This window comes from Melospiza melodia, chromosome 26 (genome assembly GCF_035770615.1).
Source record: "Melospiza melodia melodia isolate bMelMel2 chromosome 26, bMelMel2.pri, whole genome shotgun sequence".
Classification (NCBI taxonomy): Eukaryota; Metazoa; Chordata; class Aves; order Passeriformes; family Passerellidae; genus Melospiza; species Melospiza melodia.
The window spans coordinates 6,390,895-6,407,806 of NC_086219.1; the positions used below are offsets into that span (position 1 = coordinate 6,390,895).

The 16,912-nt window shown below is 55.0% G+C and overlaps 1 protein-coding gene across 1 annotated transcript in view; it reads left to right on the forward strand.

The window, feature by feature from the left end:
* Nucleotides 1-8,040: 8,040 nt before the first annotated feature.
* IGSF21 (immunoglobin superfamily member 21) overlaps nt 8,041-16,912 on the forward strand; it is a 46,740-nt gene continuing 37,868 nt past the window's right edge. The window contains exon 1 of the mRNA XM_063176911.1: nt 8,041-8,534. Coding sequence (XP_063032981.1) covers nt 8,471-8,534 — 64 coding nt within the window. The 5' untranslated portion in view covers nt 8,041-8,470. The remainder of the gene's footprint in view (nt 8,535-16,912) is intronic.

The window sequence follows — 16,912 nt, forward strand, 5'->3', positions numbered from 1 at the left end:
GGGATGAGAAAATTCCATGTTTAATTCCCCCCACGTGGATTTAGGAGGAGCAGCAGAACCGGGGGGGTGGCAGAATTCAGGAGATCAAAGGAATTTGGGCCTCGTTATCTCCAAATTCCAGGGAAGCTGAGGCTGAAAGCCGGGAAATCTCCCAGCAGCCGAAAGCCGGGCAGGAGGGAGGGAGGGAAAGCAGAATTCCCAAATCCCTGCTCTGCTGACGGGGTGGAAGCGCGGAGCTGAAATCGCCGCGGAGCGTTCGGAGCCACGGCGGCTCCGAGCGGGAATAATTCCGCTTGAAAGGGCCGGATTGAGGCAGAGAGGGATTTCTCCCAAAGAAGTGACAGCTCGGAGCTCAGCTGCGGCGTGGGAAGTTATTTTGGGAGGAAAAGCAGATTTCGGTGTCGTTCCAAGGAGTTTCATCTTCTGTCAGTAAACTCCATCCCTGGATTTTGTGCCGCGATTGGAGCGGCCGTAATTGGTTGTATCCCAAAGTTCTGCTTCTTCCCAAAATTTCTCCTCTATCCCTCCCTTCCCAACCCCTCCCAGGGCTCTTCCTCCTCCCATCCCAGCTTTTCCAGCTCCTTCCAACCTTGCCGGATGGGGAGGTCCTGGTACAGCTTATCCAAGGAATCTGGGGCTGCTCCATCCCTGGAGCGTCCAAGGACAGGGCTTGGAGCACTGTGGGATTGATTTTTTCCCACCTGAAGCATTCAAAGATTCTGTGTGTTGGGTTAGTTGGGATAATTGGGATAAATCCTTCCCTGGGAGGGTGGCAAGGCCCTGGGATGGAATTCCAGAGCAGCTGTGGCTGCCCCTGGATCCATGGAAGTGCCCAAGGCCAGGCTGGACACTAGGACTTGGAGCAGCCTGGGATCGTGGGAAGTGGATTGGAACGGGATCAGCTTCCAGGTCCTTCCCAACCCATCCTAAAGAATTCCAGATGTGCCACAACCTGTTCCCATCTGTCCATGACCAGCTGGGAATGGAACCACCTGGAGATGTCCCTGTTTCTTGTCCGTACCTGGTGCTGCTTTGTGCCACCAACATTCCCAGTTCCCAGCCACTATTCCCAGCTTCCAGCCAATATTCCCAATTCCCAGCCAATATTCCCAATTCCCAGTCAATTTTCCCAGTTTCCAGTCAATTTTCCCAGTTTCCAGCCACTATTCCCAGTTCCAAGACAATATTCCCAATTCTCAACCAATATTCCCAGTTCCCAGTCAATTTTCCCAGTTCCCAGTCAATTTTCCCAGTTTCCAGTCAATACTCCCAGTTCCAAGCCAATATTCCCAATTCTCAGCCTATTTTCCCAATTCCCAGTCGATTTTCCTGGTTCCCAGAAATACTCCCAGTTCCCTGTCAATATTTCCAGTTCCCAGTCAATATTCCCAGTTCCAAGACAATATTCCCAATTCTCAACCAATATTCCCAGTTCCCAGTCAATTTTCCCAGTTCCAAGACAATATTCCCAATTCTCAACCAATATTCCCAGTTAGCAATTTTCCCAGTTCCCAGTCAAGGTTTCCAGTCAATACTCCCAGTTCCAAGCCAATATTCCCAATTCTCAACCTATTTTTCCCAATTCCCAGTCGATTTTCCTGGTTCCCAGAAATACTCCCAGTTCCCTGTCAATATTTCCAGTTCCCAGTCAATATTCCCAGTTCCAAGCCAATATTCCCAGTTCCCAGTCAATTTCCCCAGTTTCCAGTCAATATTCCCAGTTCCAAGACAATTTTCCCAGTTCCCAGTCAAGGTTTCCAGCCAATATTCCCAGTTCCAAGCTAATATTCCCAATTCTCAACCTATTTTCCCAATTCCCAGTCGATTTTCCTGGTTCCCAGAAATATTCCCAGTTCCCAGTCAATTTTCCCAGTTTCCAGTCAGTATTCCCAGTTCCAAGACAATATTCCCAATTCTCAACCAATATTCCCAATTCCCAGCCAATATTCCCAGTTCCCAGTCAATTTTCCCAGTTCCAAGACAATATTCCCAATTCTCAACCAATATTCCCAGTTAGCAATTTTCCCAGTTCCCAGTCAATTTTCCCAGTTCCCAGTCAAGGTTTCCAGTCAATACTCCCAGTTCCAAGCCAATATTCCCAATTCTCAACCTATTTTTCCCAATTCCCAGTCGATTTTCCTGGTTCCCAGAAATACTCCCAGTTCCCTGTCAATATTTCCAGTTCCCAGTCAATATTCCCAGTTCCAAGCCAGTATTCCCAGTTCCCAGTCAATTTTCCCAGTTTCCAATCAATATTCCCAGTTCCAAGACAATATTCCCAATTCTCAACCAATATTCCCAGTTAGCAATTTTCCCAGTTCCCAGTCAATTTTCCCAGTTCCCAGTCAAGGTTTCCAGTCAATACTCCCAGTTCCAAGCCAATATTCCCAATTCTCAACCTATTTTTCCCAATTCCCAGTCGATTTTCCTGGTTCCCAGAAATACTCCCAGTTCCCTGTCAATATTTCCAGTTCCCAGTCAATATTCCCAGTTCCAAGCCAATATTCCCAGTTCCCAGTCAATTTCCCCAGTTTCCAGTCAATATTCCCAGTTCCAAGACAATATTCCCAATTCTCAACCAATATTCCCAATTCCCAGCCAATATTCCCAGTTCCCAGTCAATTTTCCCAGTTCCAAGACAATATGCCCAATTCTCAACCAATATTCCCAGTTCCCAGTCAATTTTCCCAGTTCCCAGTCAATTTTCCCAGTTCCCAGTCAAGGTTTCCTGCCAATACTCCCAGTTCCAAGCCAATATTCCCAATTCTCAGCCTATTTTCCCAATTCCCAGTCGATTTTCCTGGTTCCCAGAAATACTCCCAGTTCCCTGTCAATATTTCCAGTTCCCAGCCACTATTCCCAGTTTCCAGCCAATATTCCCAATTCCCAGCCAATATTCCCAGTTCCCAGACAATTTTCCCAGTTTCCAGTCAGTATTCCCAGTTCCAAGACAATATTCCCAATTCTCAACCAATATTCCCAATTCCCAGCCAATATTCCCAGTTCCCAGTCAATTTTCCCAGTTCCAAGACAATATTCCCAATTCTCAACCAATATTCCCAGTTCCCAGTCAATTTTCCCAATTCCCAGTCAATTTTCCCAGTTCCCAGTCAAGGTTTCCAGCCAATATTCCCAGTTCCAAGCCAATATTCCCAATTCTCAACCTATTTTCCCAATTCCCAGTCGATTTTCCTGGTTCCCAGAAATACTCCCAGTTCCCTGTCAATATTTCCAGTTCCCAGCCACTAGTCCCAGTTTCCAGCCAATATTCCCAATTCCCAGTCAATTTTCCCAGTTTCCTGTCAATATTCCCAGTTCCAAGACAATATTCCCAATTCTCAACCAATACTCCCAGTTCCCAGTCAATTTTCCCAGTTCCCAGTCAATATTCCCAGTTCCAAGACAATATTCCCAATTCTCAACCAATATTTCCAATTCCCAGTCAATATTCCCAGTTCCAAGCCAATATTTCCAGCTCCCAGTAAATTTTCCCAGTTCCCAGTCAATATTCCCAGAAATATTCCCAGTTCCCAATCCTGGATGCTCCCCAAACATTCCCAAATCTGTTTGCTTCCCGAGGACCCCCTGTGCTTCCAGGGCTGGAATTCAATTTTGCTTCCCAACAAAAAACAATCCCCCCACCCCCCTGCCCCAAATCTCCTGTGCCGGAGCGAGAATTAATGAAATTAATTAAAAATTAATTAAATTAATTAATTTAATTAAATTAATTAGTGACCATTGTGTCATTAACGCCAGACTTTAATTGAATTGTGTGGAGATAACGACTCTAGAGCTTCCCAACAGCTGAACATTCCCAGGATGGAGAAATTCCTCCTAAAACCCATCCAAGGCAAGTCCTGTCCTCCAAAGTTGGAAATTCCAGGCGATTTTCCACCAGAAAATGGAATTTTTTCCTCTTCCTCCCCTCTTTTCCATCCTTTTGGAGCTCCCAGGTGTTTCCTGGGATTGGGAAATCCAGGATCTCCTCAGCTCCTTCCCATCTTTTGGAAAAGATGATCCCATGGGATGTGGAGTGCCTGGATCCGGGAGTCACCCGTGGTGATAGTGGTGGCACATTCCAGGAATTCTTTGGAATGTTGGCTGCAGGAAAAGCTGGGAAAATTTTAGCTCCAGGTAAATTCCCAAGGAATTTTCCTGGCTGCCCTGCAGGGAAAACTGGGATTTATTCCACGGGGAAAATGTTCCCAAAGCTCCTTGTCCTGTAAAAACTCATCTCCAAAGGGCCACAGATGGGATTGGATTTATTGATCCAGGAGCAGAGCCTGGAGCTCAGGAATTCTGAACCTGGGAAATCTGGGATAGGGGAAAAGTGAAGAATCAGGAGGTCCTGGAGGAGGAGTCAGAAATGCTGGAAAAAATCCCTGGGGGAAACTTGGTAAAAGGCTGGGATGTGACCACATCTTGTGGATTTGTGATCTCTATTTTCTGGATTTTGGATTTATTTTGTTGATTTGGGACTTATTTTATGGATTTGTGGCCTATTTTCTATATTTAGCATTTATTTTTCAGACTTGGGATATGTTTTCTGGATTTTGGATCTATTTTGTAGATTCGGGATCTATTTTATGGATCTGGGATGTATTTTATGGATTTGGGGTCTATTTTCCAGATTTGGGGTCTATTTTCTGAATTTGGGATGTATTTTGTGGATTTGGGATTTATTTTGTGGATTTGGGATCTATTTTATGGACTTGGGATGCATTTTATGGATTTGGGAGCTATTTTCCAGATTTGGGATACATTTAGTGGATTTCAGGCCTGTTTTCCAGATTTGAGATACATTTTGTGGATTTGGCACACATTTTCCGGTTTTTGGGTAACAATGGAATTGGCTGGAAATGAGGGAGCGTTCCCCTGGGATTTTGGGAATGGGTGGGGATGGAGGGCTGGAAGGGAAGGATTTGGGAAGACAACCTGGAAGTGGGAATAAGGGATAAAATGTGGATTTTTGTTAGAAAAGGGATGTGGATTTCCAGCTCATCTGCTCTCAGGAAGCCCCAGGCATCCCAATCCCTCTTCCCAAGGAATTCTGGCATCTTCCTGAAGTCTGGGAGTGAAGGGAAAGCAGGAGAAGCTGTGGGCCAGGGCCCCGGAGGGTTGGGATCCCAGCCAGGGTGGGATTTTGGGGAGTCTGGGATTGCTCCAGGATGGATCCGGGGGCTCGGGGAGGCAGGAATTGCTGAGGGAAGAGGGAGCAAGGGGAAAGTGCTGCTCCCAGGGGATCCCTGTGGGTCCCTTCTCCTGGATCCTACATCCCACATCCCTGCCTCATCCTGTTCCTCATCCTGAATCCATCCTGCATCCCAGCCCCTCCTGCATCTCAACTTACTGTGTATCACACATCCCTGTCTGGATCCTGCTCACTATCCTGTGTCCCACATCCCTGACAATATCCCAATCCTGAACCCCACATCCCTGCTTGTATCCCACATCCCTGCTTGTATCACACATCCCTGACAATATCCCAGTCCTGCACCCCACATCCCTGCCTGTATCCCACATCCCTGCCTGCATCCCAATCTCATCCTGGACTCCACATCCCTGCCTGTATCCTGCTCCTTGTTCTACACCCCACATCCCTGCGGGCATCCCCACCCTGCATCCCAAATCTTTGCCTGCCTCCCAACCCCACATCCCAACCTCATCCTGCATCCCACAGTCCTACCTGCATCCCAACTTACTGTGTATCTCACATCCCTGTCTGGATCCTGCTCACTATCCTGTGTCCCACATCCCTGACAATATCCCAATCCCGAACCCCACATCCCTGCTTGTATCCCACATCCCTGACAATATCCCAGCCCTGCACCCCACATCCCTGCCTGCATCCCAACCCTGCATCCCAAATCTTCGCCTGCATCCCAACCCCACATCCCAACCCCATCCTACATCCCAGCCCTTCCTGCGTCCCAACCTATTGTGTATCCCACATCCCTGTCTGGATCCCGCTCCCTGTCCTGTTTCCCACATCCCTGACAATATCCCAATCCTGCACCCCACATCCCTGCTTGTATCCCACATCCTTGTCTGGATCCTGCTCACTATCCTGTGTCCCACATCCCTGACAATATCCCGGTCCTGCACCCCACATCCCTGCTTGTATCCCACATCCCTGCTTGTATCACACATCCCTGACAATATCCCGGTCCTGCACCCCAACCCCTTCCTGCACCCCACATCCCTGCTTGTATCCCACATCCCTGCCTGTATCCTGCTCCTTATTCTGCACCCCACACCCCTGCCTGCATCCCAACCCTGCATCCCAAATCTTTGCCTGCATCCCAACCCCACATCCCAACCCCATCCTCTATCCCAGGTCCCTGCCTGCATCCCAACCCTGCATCCCAACCCTGCAGCCCAGCCCTGCATCCCAAACCTGCATCCCAAATCTGTGCCTGCATCCTGACCCTGCATTCCAATCCCATCCTACATCCGACGTCCCAGCCCTGCATCCCAGACCTCAACCCTGCATCCCAGCCCCATCCCACATCCCTGCCCTGCATCCCAGATCTCAGCCCTGCATCCCAGCCCCATCCCGCACCCCTGCCTGCATCCAACCCCTTCTCCATCCCTGTCCCCCCTCCACCCCTCCGTGTGCCCCCTCCTGTCACCGCCCCTCCCCCATCCCGTCCTGTCCCCCCCCGACACCTCCGTGACCCCTCCCCACCTTCCAGCCTCCACAGTCCTCAGCACCCCCCAAATCCATCCCTGCATCCCCCCTGCTCCCCAAATCCATCCCTGCATCCTCTGGCCCCCCAAATCCATCCCTGCATCCCCTGAGCCCCCAAATCCATCCCTGCATCCCCTGACCCCCCAAATCCATCCCTGCATCCTCCAGACCCCCAAATCCATCCCTGCATCTCCTGACCCCCAAATCCATCCCTGCATTCCCTGACCCCCCAAATCCATCCCTGCATCCCCCCTGCTCCCCAAATCCATCCCTGCATCTCCCCCACTCCCCAAATCCATCCCTGCATCCCCCCTGCTCCCCAAATCCATCCCTGCATCCCCTGACCCCCCAAATCCATCCCTGCATCCCCTGACCCCCCAAATCCATCGCTGCATACTCCAGCCCCCCAAATCCATCCTTGCATCCTCTGGCCCCCTAAATCCATCCCTGCATCTCCCCCACTCCCCCAAATCCATCCCTGCATCCTCCAGCACCCCAAATCCATCCCTGCATCCTCCAGCCCCCCAAATCCATCCCTGCATCCTCCAGCGCCCCAAATCCATCCCTGCATCCCCTCCACTGCCCAAATCCATCCCTGCATCTCCTGACCCCCCAAATCCATCCCCGCCATCCCTCCGTGAATCTCCCCCTGCATCCCCCCCGCAATCCATCTCCCCGCGAATTTCCCCCTCAATCCATCCCCCCCTGCATCCCCCCTCAATTCATCCCCCCTGAATTCCCCCCCGGATCCATCCCCCGATCCCTGCGTGATTCCCCCCCGCATCCCGGCACGACCCCCCGATCCCTCCCGCATCCATCCCTCGTATCTCCCCCGGATTCTCCCTCTCTTTCCCCCCCGCATCCATCCCCCTGTATCCCCCCCCGGATCCATCCCCCCGTATCCCCCCCGCATCCATCCCCCTGTATCCCCCCCCTGGATCCATCCCCTGCATCCCCCCTGGATCCATCCCCCCGTATCCCCCCTGGATCCATCCCCCCGTATCCCCCCTGGATCCATCCCCCCGTATCCCCCCTGGATCCATCCCCCCGTATCCCCCCTGGATCCATCCCCCTGTATCCCCCCCCCCCTGGATCCATCCCCCCGCATCCCCCCTGGATCCATCCCCCCGTATCCCCCCTGGATCCATCCCCCCGCATCCCTCCGTGATTCCCCCCCCGCTCCATCCATCGCCCCCCCCGTTCCCTCCCCGCCCCCCGCTCTCCTCCCCGCCCCCCTCAGCCCCTCCCGGGGGCCGGGCCGGGGGCGGGCTCAGCCGGGGGGGGGCCGGGGGCGGCCGTTCCAGCCCCGCTCGGCTCCGGCTGCTCCAAATCGGCTTAAGGGCGGCAGCGGCGGCGGCGGAGCTGCTGCTGCACCGGGGGGGCACCGCCGAACCGAGCCGAGCCCCCTCCCGAACCGGACCGAGCCGAGCCCCATCCCCTCCCGGACCCCCCCGGACCGGCCCGAGCCCCCTCCCATCCCCTCCCGGACCGAACTGGGCCGGGTCGAGCCCCCTCCCGAACCGGACCCCCCTAACCGGACCGAGCCCCTTCCCCTCCTGGACCCCCCTGGACCGGACCGGACCGGGCCGAGCCCCTTCCTCTCCCGGACTCCCCTAACCGGGCCAAGCCCCCTGCCATCCCCTCGCGGACCCCTCCCCCTGACCGGACCGAGCCCCATCTCGGACCGGAGCGGAGCGGGCCGTGCCCCTGGCGGTGCCCGGCGCGATGCCCGCCCGGCTCCCGGCGCGGGGGCCCCGCTGAGCCGCCCCCGCGGGCACCATGCGCGCCATGAGCCCCCTGCCCCTGTGGCTGCTGCTCTGGCACCTGCGGCACCTGGCGCTGGGTGAGTGTCACCCCCTCCCCTCGAGGGGACAGGGACACCCCGGGAGGGATGGAGGCAGCCCCAGGGACGCCCCGGGGCTATGGAAGGGATGGGGGGACCCCCAGGGACACCCCCGGGGCTATGGAAGGGATGGGGGGACCCCCGCACCCCTCCGGTCATGGAGAGGCTTTGGGGATCGGCGTCCCCGCCCTGGGGTTTGGGGTGGTTGGGGGGTGGAGGGGCACCCACGGAGAGGAGAACGGGTTTGGAGTGGGGAATTGGGGTTTGGTGCTGGGGGGATGAGGTCTGGAGGTGTTAGTGGGGCACCCCATAACCCGGTATTGGTGTGGGAGCTGTTAATGGGGCACCCCATAACCCGGTATTGGTGTGGGAGCTGTTAATGGGGCGCTCATAGCCAGGAACTGGTGTGGGATCTGTTACTGGGGCACCCCATAACCCGGTATTGGGGTGGGAGTCATTAATGGGGCACCCCATAACCCAGTATTGGTGTGGGATCTGTAAATGGGGCACTCATAGCCAGGAACTGGTGTGGGAGCTGTTAATAGGGCACCCCACAACCCGGTACTGGTGTGGAGTCTGATAACGGGTCACCCCACAACCCGGTATTGGTGTGGAGTCTGATAACGGGTCACCCCACAACCCGGTACTGGTGTGGAGTCTGATAACGGGGCACCCCACAACCCGGTATTGGTGTGGAGTCTGATAACGGGTCACCCCACAACCCGGTATTGGTGTGGAGTCTGATAACGGGGCACCCCATAACCCGGTATTGGTGTGGAGTCTGATAACGGGTCACCCCATAACCCGGTATTGGTGTGGGATCTGTTTTTGGGGCACCTCATAACCGGGAACTGGTGTGGGATCTGTAAATGGGGCACCCCATAACCCGGTATTGGTGTGGGATCCGTTATTGGGGCACACCCTGCTGAGGGGTTTTAATGGGGCACCCCCTAAAAATGGGGTTCTAATGGGGCACCCCCTACCCGGGCACTGCTGCTAAACCCCGAGCCGGGCACTGGGGTGGGGCCGCTCATGGGGCGCCGTTTTTGGGGTGCGGAGGACCTGGGGTCTCATCCATGGGGCCACCCCGCGTCCCCTTTCCCCGCTGCTCCCCCGCATCCCAGCCCTGCTCCAGCCACGGAGGGGTGGCTGCTCTTTGGGGACCCCCCACCAGCTCAGTTTTTGGGGGGTCGCAGCCCCTCCTGCCCCTTTGGGATGCCCAAACCCCAAACAAGGAGCAGCATCCCCCAAATCCCCGCTGTCCTGGGGGATTGCAGCTCCGGAGCTCCCAAAAACCCCGGGACTCCCACGCCAGCCCCAAACCCGGGGCTCCAGAGAGGGGAAAACACCCGGGGAAGGAAACTTTGCCCTCCTCGCACCCTCAGGGCCAGCCGTGGGATTTCATTCCGTGCCCATTTGAGGTGAATTCCCTCTTTTTTCCCCCAATTCCCGCTCGGGGGGTCTCAGGTGGCCGCTCCTTCCCGAGCCCAGGGAAGCGGGAGCTTTTCCAGGCGCTGGGTGATGGAGGAGCGAGCGCGCAGCCTGCTCTGCATCTCCTCGGGTTTTTTGGCTTTTTTGGGGTTTTTTTTTTTTGATTTTTTTAAATGGACTTTGTGCTCTCCGGGCGCTGCAGGGCGCGGGGCGGGGGAGCCGCGGCTCTGCGGGGCTGCGCGGGGCAAGCTCCACACAAAGGAGCCGATTCTTCCCCTCCTGCTCCCGCTCCATCCCTCGGGCACCGCGCGGCCCCAACCCAGCTCGGGAAGAGGATTCCCTGAACGCCTCATTTCCCTTGGTTCGGGTCCTGCCAGGCTGCGGCTGCTGCTCCGAGCCCCCTTTTCCAGCAGCATCCCGAGCATCCCAGCATGGGGATGAATAAAAACCCGCTCGGGAAAAGGGGGGAACTTGTGCCAAACCCAGCCCCGGCTGCCTCCCCTCCCCTCCCCGCTCTCCTCCGCCGCCGTTTTAAGGTCATGGATAGACAATTTCCAAGGAACAACGCATCCCCCCGGCTTTCCCGGAGCTCCAGCTGTCTGTCACTGGCGCAGGGATCATTTTTCCTGCCTCTCTCTTCTCCTGCTGTTTTTTTTTTTTTTTTCCTCGCCGCAGATCGGGCGGCTGCTCTCGTGCTGTTGATTTCCTGCGGGGGAATCTCTGTTTGTGAGGGGGGAAAAAATGGAATCAAAGTTGGTTAGTGAAGGGGTTAGAGGAGCTCGGTGAGCCCGCAGGGGTTTGGGGTTAGGAAGTGATGGATCCGGCGTCGGGAATTGTTTGGGTTTGGGGCATCCACGAGCTGGGTTTGGGCTCCCAAACCCCGCTGGAACTTGGCTGCATCCCGAGGATCCGCCGTGCTCGGCATCTCCTTCCCTATGGAAGCTGCGCTCATTTTGGGGTTCCCAACCCAAACCGCACCGCAATTCTGTGATCCCCGCCTCGACTGTCCCAAAAATCCCATCCCGAGCTCTGTTTTTCCATCAGCCAGCCACAAATCCCGGCCAAATCCCGGGTTGGGGGCGCCTCCCTTTGCCCGGGGCAGCGGGGGCTGAGCCGCTCCTGAATTTGGGGGGATGGCAGAGCGTTGTTCGCGAATTTGGGGGCGCACAGCTCTCGCCATTCCCGAATTTCCGAGGGCAGATGGCTTTTTCCTGGCTGACGGCATCCTTGGCTGGAGCCGCCGCCGCCGTGCCCTCCCCTCCGTGCCCTCCCCATCCCGGCTGGACAGCGATCCAAGGGACGCAGACCCCGGCAAGATCCAGGTGGGCACAGCCCCACTCCTCCCTCTTCATCCCCTTTTTATGTCCCCAAACCCCCCTTTTTAAAGGAAATTTTTCCTGCTTTTATTGTCCCCTGATCCACCTCCTCATCCGCATCCCGGAGGATCCCCCAGGAATCCACAGGAATCATTTCCCACCCCACAAATCATCCCTGGGATGCTTTTTTTGAGGGGGGAATTTCCAGCCCTGCTCTGCATCCCTCCCCGGCTCAGGAAAAGCCCTTTTGTGACCCGGGATCATCCCCGAGGTGTTTTCCAGCCCTCCGGGAGCATCACCCCTGCTATTTCAGCTTTTTTTTCCCCTCCCTTTTGTCCCCGGCTCAACCTTTTTGCCAAAAAAAGCCGCCGGGGCCGGGGCTAAGTGGGTTAAGGAGCCGTCAGGAGGGAAAAACGAGGCCACGCGGAGGAGGCAGCGCTGGACCATGGAAAAGGAGAGGAGTGCCTGGAAAAGGGGCTGGAAAAGCTGGAAAAGCTCCGTTTTTCCCCGATCCGTGGGTTCTGGGATCAGGGCTGCCTCGTTAAGCCCCGTCTGAAATACGGCCCCATAAAGGGCTCGTCGGGGGCTGTTTTAGCGCCCTGCGAGGGATCAAAGTGTCAAATTCCTGGAGATTTCCAGCGGTTTTATCCCGGTGGGATTTGCTTCGGCTTCTGCTTCTCAATCCCAGTGGGGAAAAAATAAAAAAAAAAAAGGAAAATTCAAGTGTTTGAAGCTCCTGGGCTTTGCAGGGAGCTGTCCTTGGGGATATTCCTGAAAATCCCAGCATGGGAACAGCCCTTTGCAGCTGGGGATTTACCTGGAATTCTCTCCCCTCTGCATTCCCCCCGGAGGTTTTCCTGGCAGGGGTTTTCCCAGCTGACAGCGAGCCCCTCGAGTGGATCCTTTTGCAGCCTGGAAAAGACGATTTTCCCTCGTTTATGAAGGGAAAATCCAGTGTGGGGCTTTCCCCAGGGTGGTGGGAGTCACCTGCTCGTGTTTCTTTTTATTGAGAGGAGGAATTTGGTGGGATTTGTGTCCTGAGGGAATGAGGGAAAGGGAGGAGCAGGGGTGAAATCCTGCTTTAAATTCACCTGCAGGTGCCAAAAATCCGCCCCACATTCCCACCATCCCTTCCTGTCCACCCTTTTCCCATCAAATCCTCTTTTCGGGAAGTTTCCCCTCCCATTTCCACGAACCCCGCGTTCCCACGGAGCCTCTCCAGGTAAACCCAGGCCGTGCAGCCCCTTTGGAAAATCCCCCTCGCTGTGCTAATTGCCCTTTCGCAATTAGCCCAATTTCCCTCCTCCCACCAGCTGCGTTTCAGAGCCGCCACTTCAATCCAGAGCTCAGGAAAAAGCCGCGGCTCCGGCGAGGATCTTCCCTCTCCTTGTGCCTCTCCAGGATAAATCTGGGAAGGGGAGACATTCCCTGATTTATTTCTCCCTGGAAAAGCTGTGGCTGCTCCCAGAGCGTTTCCAAAATCCCCCAAGCCCAAATTCCTTTGGGATTGTTGGCATCCCCAAAACCGAATCCCGGGAATGCTGTAGGGTTTGGCTTGGGAATGTTGGTGTCTTTTGGCCTGGGATGAGGAATTCTGATCCTGGAGCTGAGCAGCCCCTGCCCTGAGCAGGCTGTCAGATATTCCCAGCTCCATCCGTGGGCTCAGCCTTGGAATCCCGGGATGTTTTGGGTGGGAATTCCACATCCAGGGACAGATCCCACTGTGCCAGGTGACTCCAAGCCCTGTCCAGCCTGGCCTTGGACATTCCCAGGAATCCAGGAGCAGCCACAGCTGCTCTGGGAAAGCTGTGCCAGGGCCTCACCTCCCTCACAGCCAGGAATTCCTTCCCAAAAATTAATTTCAGTTTCCCCTCTGGAATTGTGGAGCCATTCCCTGTGTCCTGTCACTCCAGGCCCTTCTGGAGAGATCTTTTCAATTTTTTCTTTCGGCTCCTTCAGGTCCTGGAAGGCCAAAATTGGGTCAACCCAAAGCTTCTCTCCGAGCTGAACATTCTCAGCTCTCCCAGCCTTTCCTTGGATCACCCTGGAGCCTCCTCTGGGCTTGCTCCAGAGGGCAGAATTCCTCATTTTCCTGCTCTGGGATCAGCCCTGGACTTGGGTGGTTTCCATGCTCTGCTCCAGGTGCTTCTCCCAGAGCTCCTCCATGTGCTCATCCTAACCTGGATCCATCCCGGGATTGTCCTGCTCCAGGTCCTTCTCCCAGCCTGGATCCATCCTGGGATTTTCTCATTCCATTTCAGGTCCTTCCCTCAGGAGGCTCCATGTGCTCATCCCAGCCTGGATCCATCCTCAGATTGTCCTGCTCCAGGTCCTTCTCCCAGCCTGGATCTATCCTGGGATTGTCCCACTCCAGCTCCTTCTCCCAGCCTGGATCCATCCTGGGATTGTCCCACTCCAGCTCCTTCTCCCAGCCTGGATCTATCCTGGGATTGTCCCACTCCAGCTCCTTCTCCCAGCCTGGATCCATCCTGGGATTGTCCTGCTCCAGGTCCTTCTCCCAGCCTGGATCCATCCCGGGATTGCCCCGCTCTTGTTAAACTTCAGGAGATTCCCGTGGGCCACTCCTGGACTTTTCCAGGTCTGGAATCCTGGAGGATCCTCAGGTGCCTCCAAACACTGGACCTTGCATCCCAAATCCATGGGTGGTCCTGGAGCATCCAAATGATCCCACCAGCTTCCCCCTCCCATGGAGATGTTTCCTGTGATGGTTTTTTCCCACCAAAATGCTCTTTCCTGCTGGGATTTCCTTGGCTTGGGAATGCTTGACCAGCTCTCACCTCATGCTCCGGGATCTGCTGAGGAAAAGTTCTTGGGATGAGAGTGGGATTTTAGTGGGAATCCAGCTGAGCAGAGCCCAGGATCTTCCCAAGGCTCTGGCAATGCTTGCTAAGGAAAAAGCTCCACAGGGAGCTGGGAATGGAGCTGGGAGCTCACCCTGGATGGTTGGGAATGAGCACAAATTCCTTCCTGGAACAGGTGTGGGGGGACGAAGCAGCATCACCCCCTCTCAACTCCCAGTGATGGGAACTTTTGGAATTTTCCCCAATTTTCCAAGATGAATCCTCGACTTTAGCCCCACCACATCCAGCTCTGTGCTCAGACCCCACAGAGAGGCAAAACAAGGGAAGGGGCCCCCAAATCCTTAATTTTGGGGGGCAGCTCCAGCCGTGCGAATTCCCGGCTGGCGGATCCCGGCGGGAGGGATGCAGCTGACGGATGGGGCTGGAATCCTTCCCCATCCAGCTGCTCTCTGTGCCCTTTTGTTTGCTCGTGCGGCGCTGCCGGGCTCGTTCCGAGCTCGTGGCTGGCGCTCCCGTTCCATTCTCTGCTTCCCACTTTTCCCCTCTTTTTTTTTTTTTTTCCCAAAATAACCCGTCAATCACGGGCTTGTTTTCAGCGCGCCGGGGCCCGGATCCGGCGGGAACGCCAAGGGCGGGCGGATTCCAAAGGCACTGATAACAACCCGCGGCTGTTGTTCCATCCTTGGAACTGTTGGCTTTATCAGTTAGGGACTGGGGGCTCTCCAAAGCCTTTGGATCAGGGAAGGTGCCTCGTTTCCACTCCCAGGTGGGATTCAGCTCCAAGGAGGTTGGGGAAATGCCAGGAAACACCACAATTCCCAGCGGGGGAAGTGGAGATGGGAATGTGGCTCCATCAGGCCCTTCCAGGCCTCCAGGCCGCACATTTTGGCTCCTCTGGGGCTGGGAGAGCTTCTCCATCTGGAAAATCCCACCTGGATCAGGGGAGGCAGGGAATTTGTTTGTCTCCTGCCCAAAACTCTGGAATAATTTCCCATTCTTATAATTCCTTGGTCAATATTCTCCAGGCAGAGGGGATTGAAAACCCCTCTCCATCTCCTTGTGCTCAGGGATAAATCCAGGAGCTGCTCCCATCCAGCCAGGACAGGGGAAACAGGAGCTGGGAATCTTCCTTTGGGATGCATCTCCTGCTTTTCCACCTCCTTTTCCCTCTTCTAAGGATCTGCAGTCCCAGGGAAGGGCTGGATCCAGGGAGAGGCTTCGTGAGGGGAGTTTGGGATCAGAGGGATGGGTGGGATGAAGGGTGAGGAGGGATCTACTTCCTCGTAATCTCCAGTCCATGGAAATGTTTTTTTGGGGGATGAATTCCATGGATAAGCCTGGATTTATGGGTAGAACGTTGTTTTGGAGGCCGCTCATTCCAGGCTGGTCCCAAGGTGGGAATTTCTCCTGGAGCTGGAACCTGGAAAAGAGGGAAGTGATGGGAAGGACATTTTTGGCCAGTGGTGGTCACCATGGGATGTCCTGGCATGGATTTTGGAATCTCCGGCTCTTTCTGGCAGGACTAGGACAGCAGGAGAGGGGCACAGAGAATCCAACTCAGCAAATTCCAGCAAAATCCTTGCAATTGTCCCAATTTTGGGATAAGGGGGGTGTGGATGGGCTCCCTGTGAGCCTCTTGTGGAAATGTCCCCCTTCCTCATCCCGAGTTCTTCGTGGCTGTGTCTTTCCTTTGGAAAAACCCCATGGATTGGATGGGAATTGCCTGGGAAGGGATTTTGATGGGATGGAAATTCCCAGCCCAGCTTTGCCCCTCTGGAGAGAGCATTCCAAAGCTCCGGCTCCAAGGCTTTGGAAGATTCCAAGCCTGGATTCCTGGACCAGGATTTGGGATTCTCCCCCTACTCCGTGGAGAATCTTCCTCCTTTTTTTAGGCCCGGCCGCCCCCGTTCCCTGCGGATGGAGCCGCACAAAGTGTGGGAACGCGGGATCCACATGGGAACACGGGATCCACGTGGGAACACGGGCTCTCTAATTCCACCCTCTGCAGCTCCAGGAGCATCCCGAGAACCGGGGGTGGAATTTGGCTGCTTTCCTGGCTTTCCTCCTAAAAATAAAGCAGGGAATGCTGGATTGCGGGAGGACCCCGTGACTGTGAGAGGGTTTGGGGGGCTGGGAAAGGCCAAGGAGCCCAAAATATTCCCAGGGAGCTGCTGGGGAGTGGGATTTTCCATCAGGGATGGATGGATGGATGGATGGATGGATGGATGGATGGATGGATGGATGGATGGATGGATGGATGGAAATAGTTCCATTGTGTGGGATTTTCCATGTGGAGTAACAGGCTGGGTCTGCTGGGGAATGGGATTTTCCATGTGGGATACGAGGCTGAATCTGCTGCTGGAAAAGCACCAGGCAATGGGCAGATCCCGTTCCAGAAAAGATCCATTCCATGGGGAATGGAAATGCTGGATCTGCTGGGGAATGAGATTTTCCATGTGGGATACGAGGCTGAATCTGCTGCTGGAAAAGCACCAGGCAATGGGCAGATCCCGTTCCAGAAAAGATCCAAAGGATGCAATTCCCACCAGGAACAAGGGTCCCAGAGAGCCCATCCTGCATGGAAAAGCCTGCAGCGCTCCGGCTCCACTCGGAGTCCTTCCCTTTGGAATTGGATAATGAGATGTTTTCCATTATTGCCAGCTCCTGGTGACCCTTTTGAAGTTCTGTTTGCGTCTCTCTGTGTTATCCCAGCTTTTTTTTTCCGTAGGGAAGCTCTTTGTGAGGAGTGGAGATTGTTTGGATTCCTCCTGAATTTCCGATGTAATTAGCACGGGGATGGGAAGGCGAG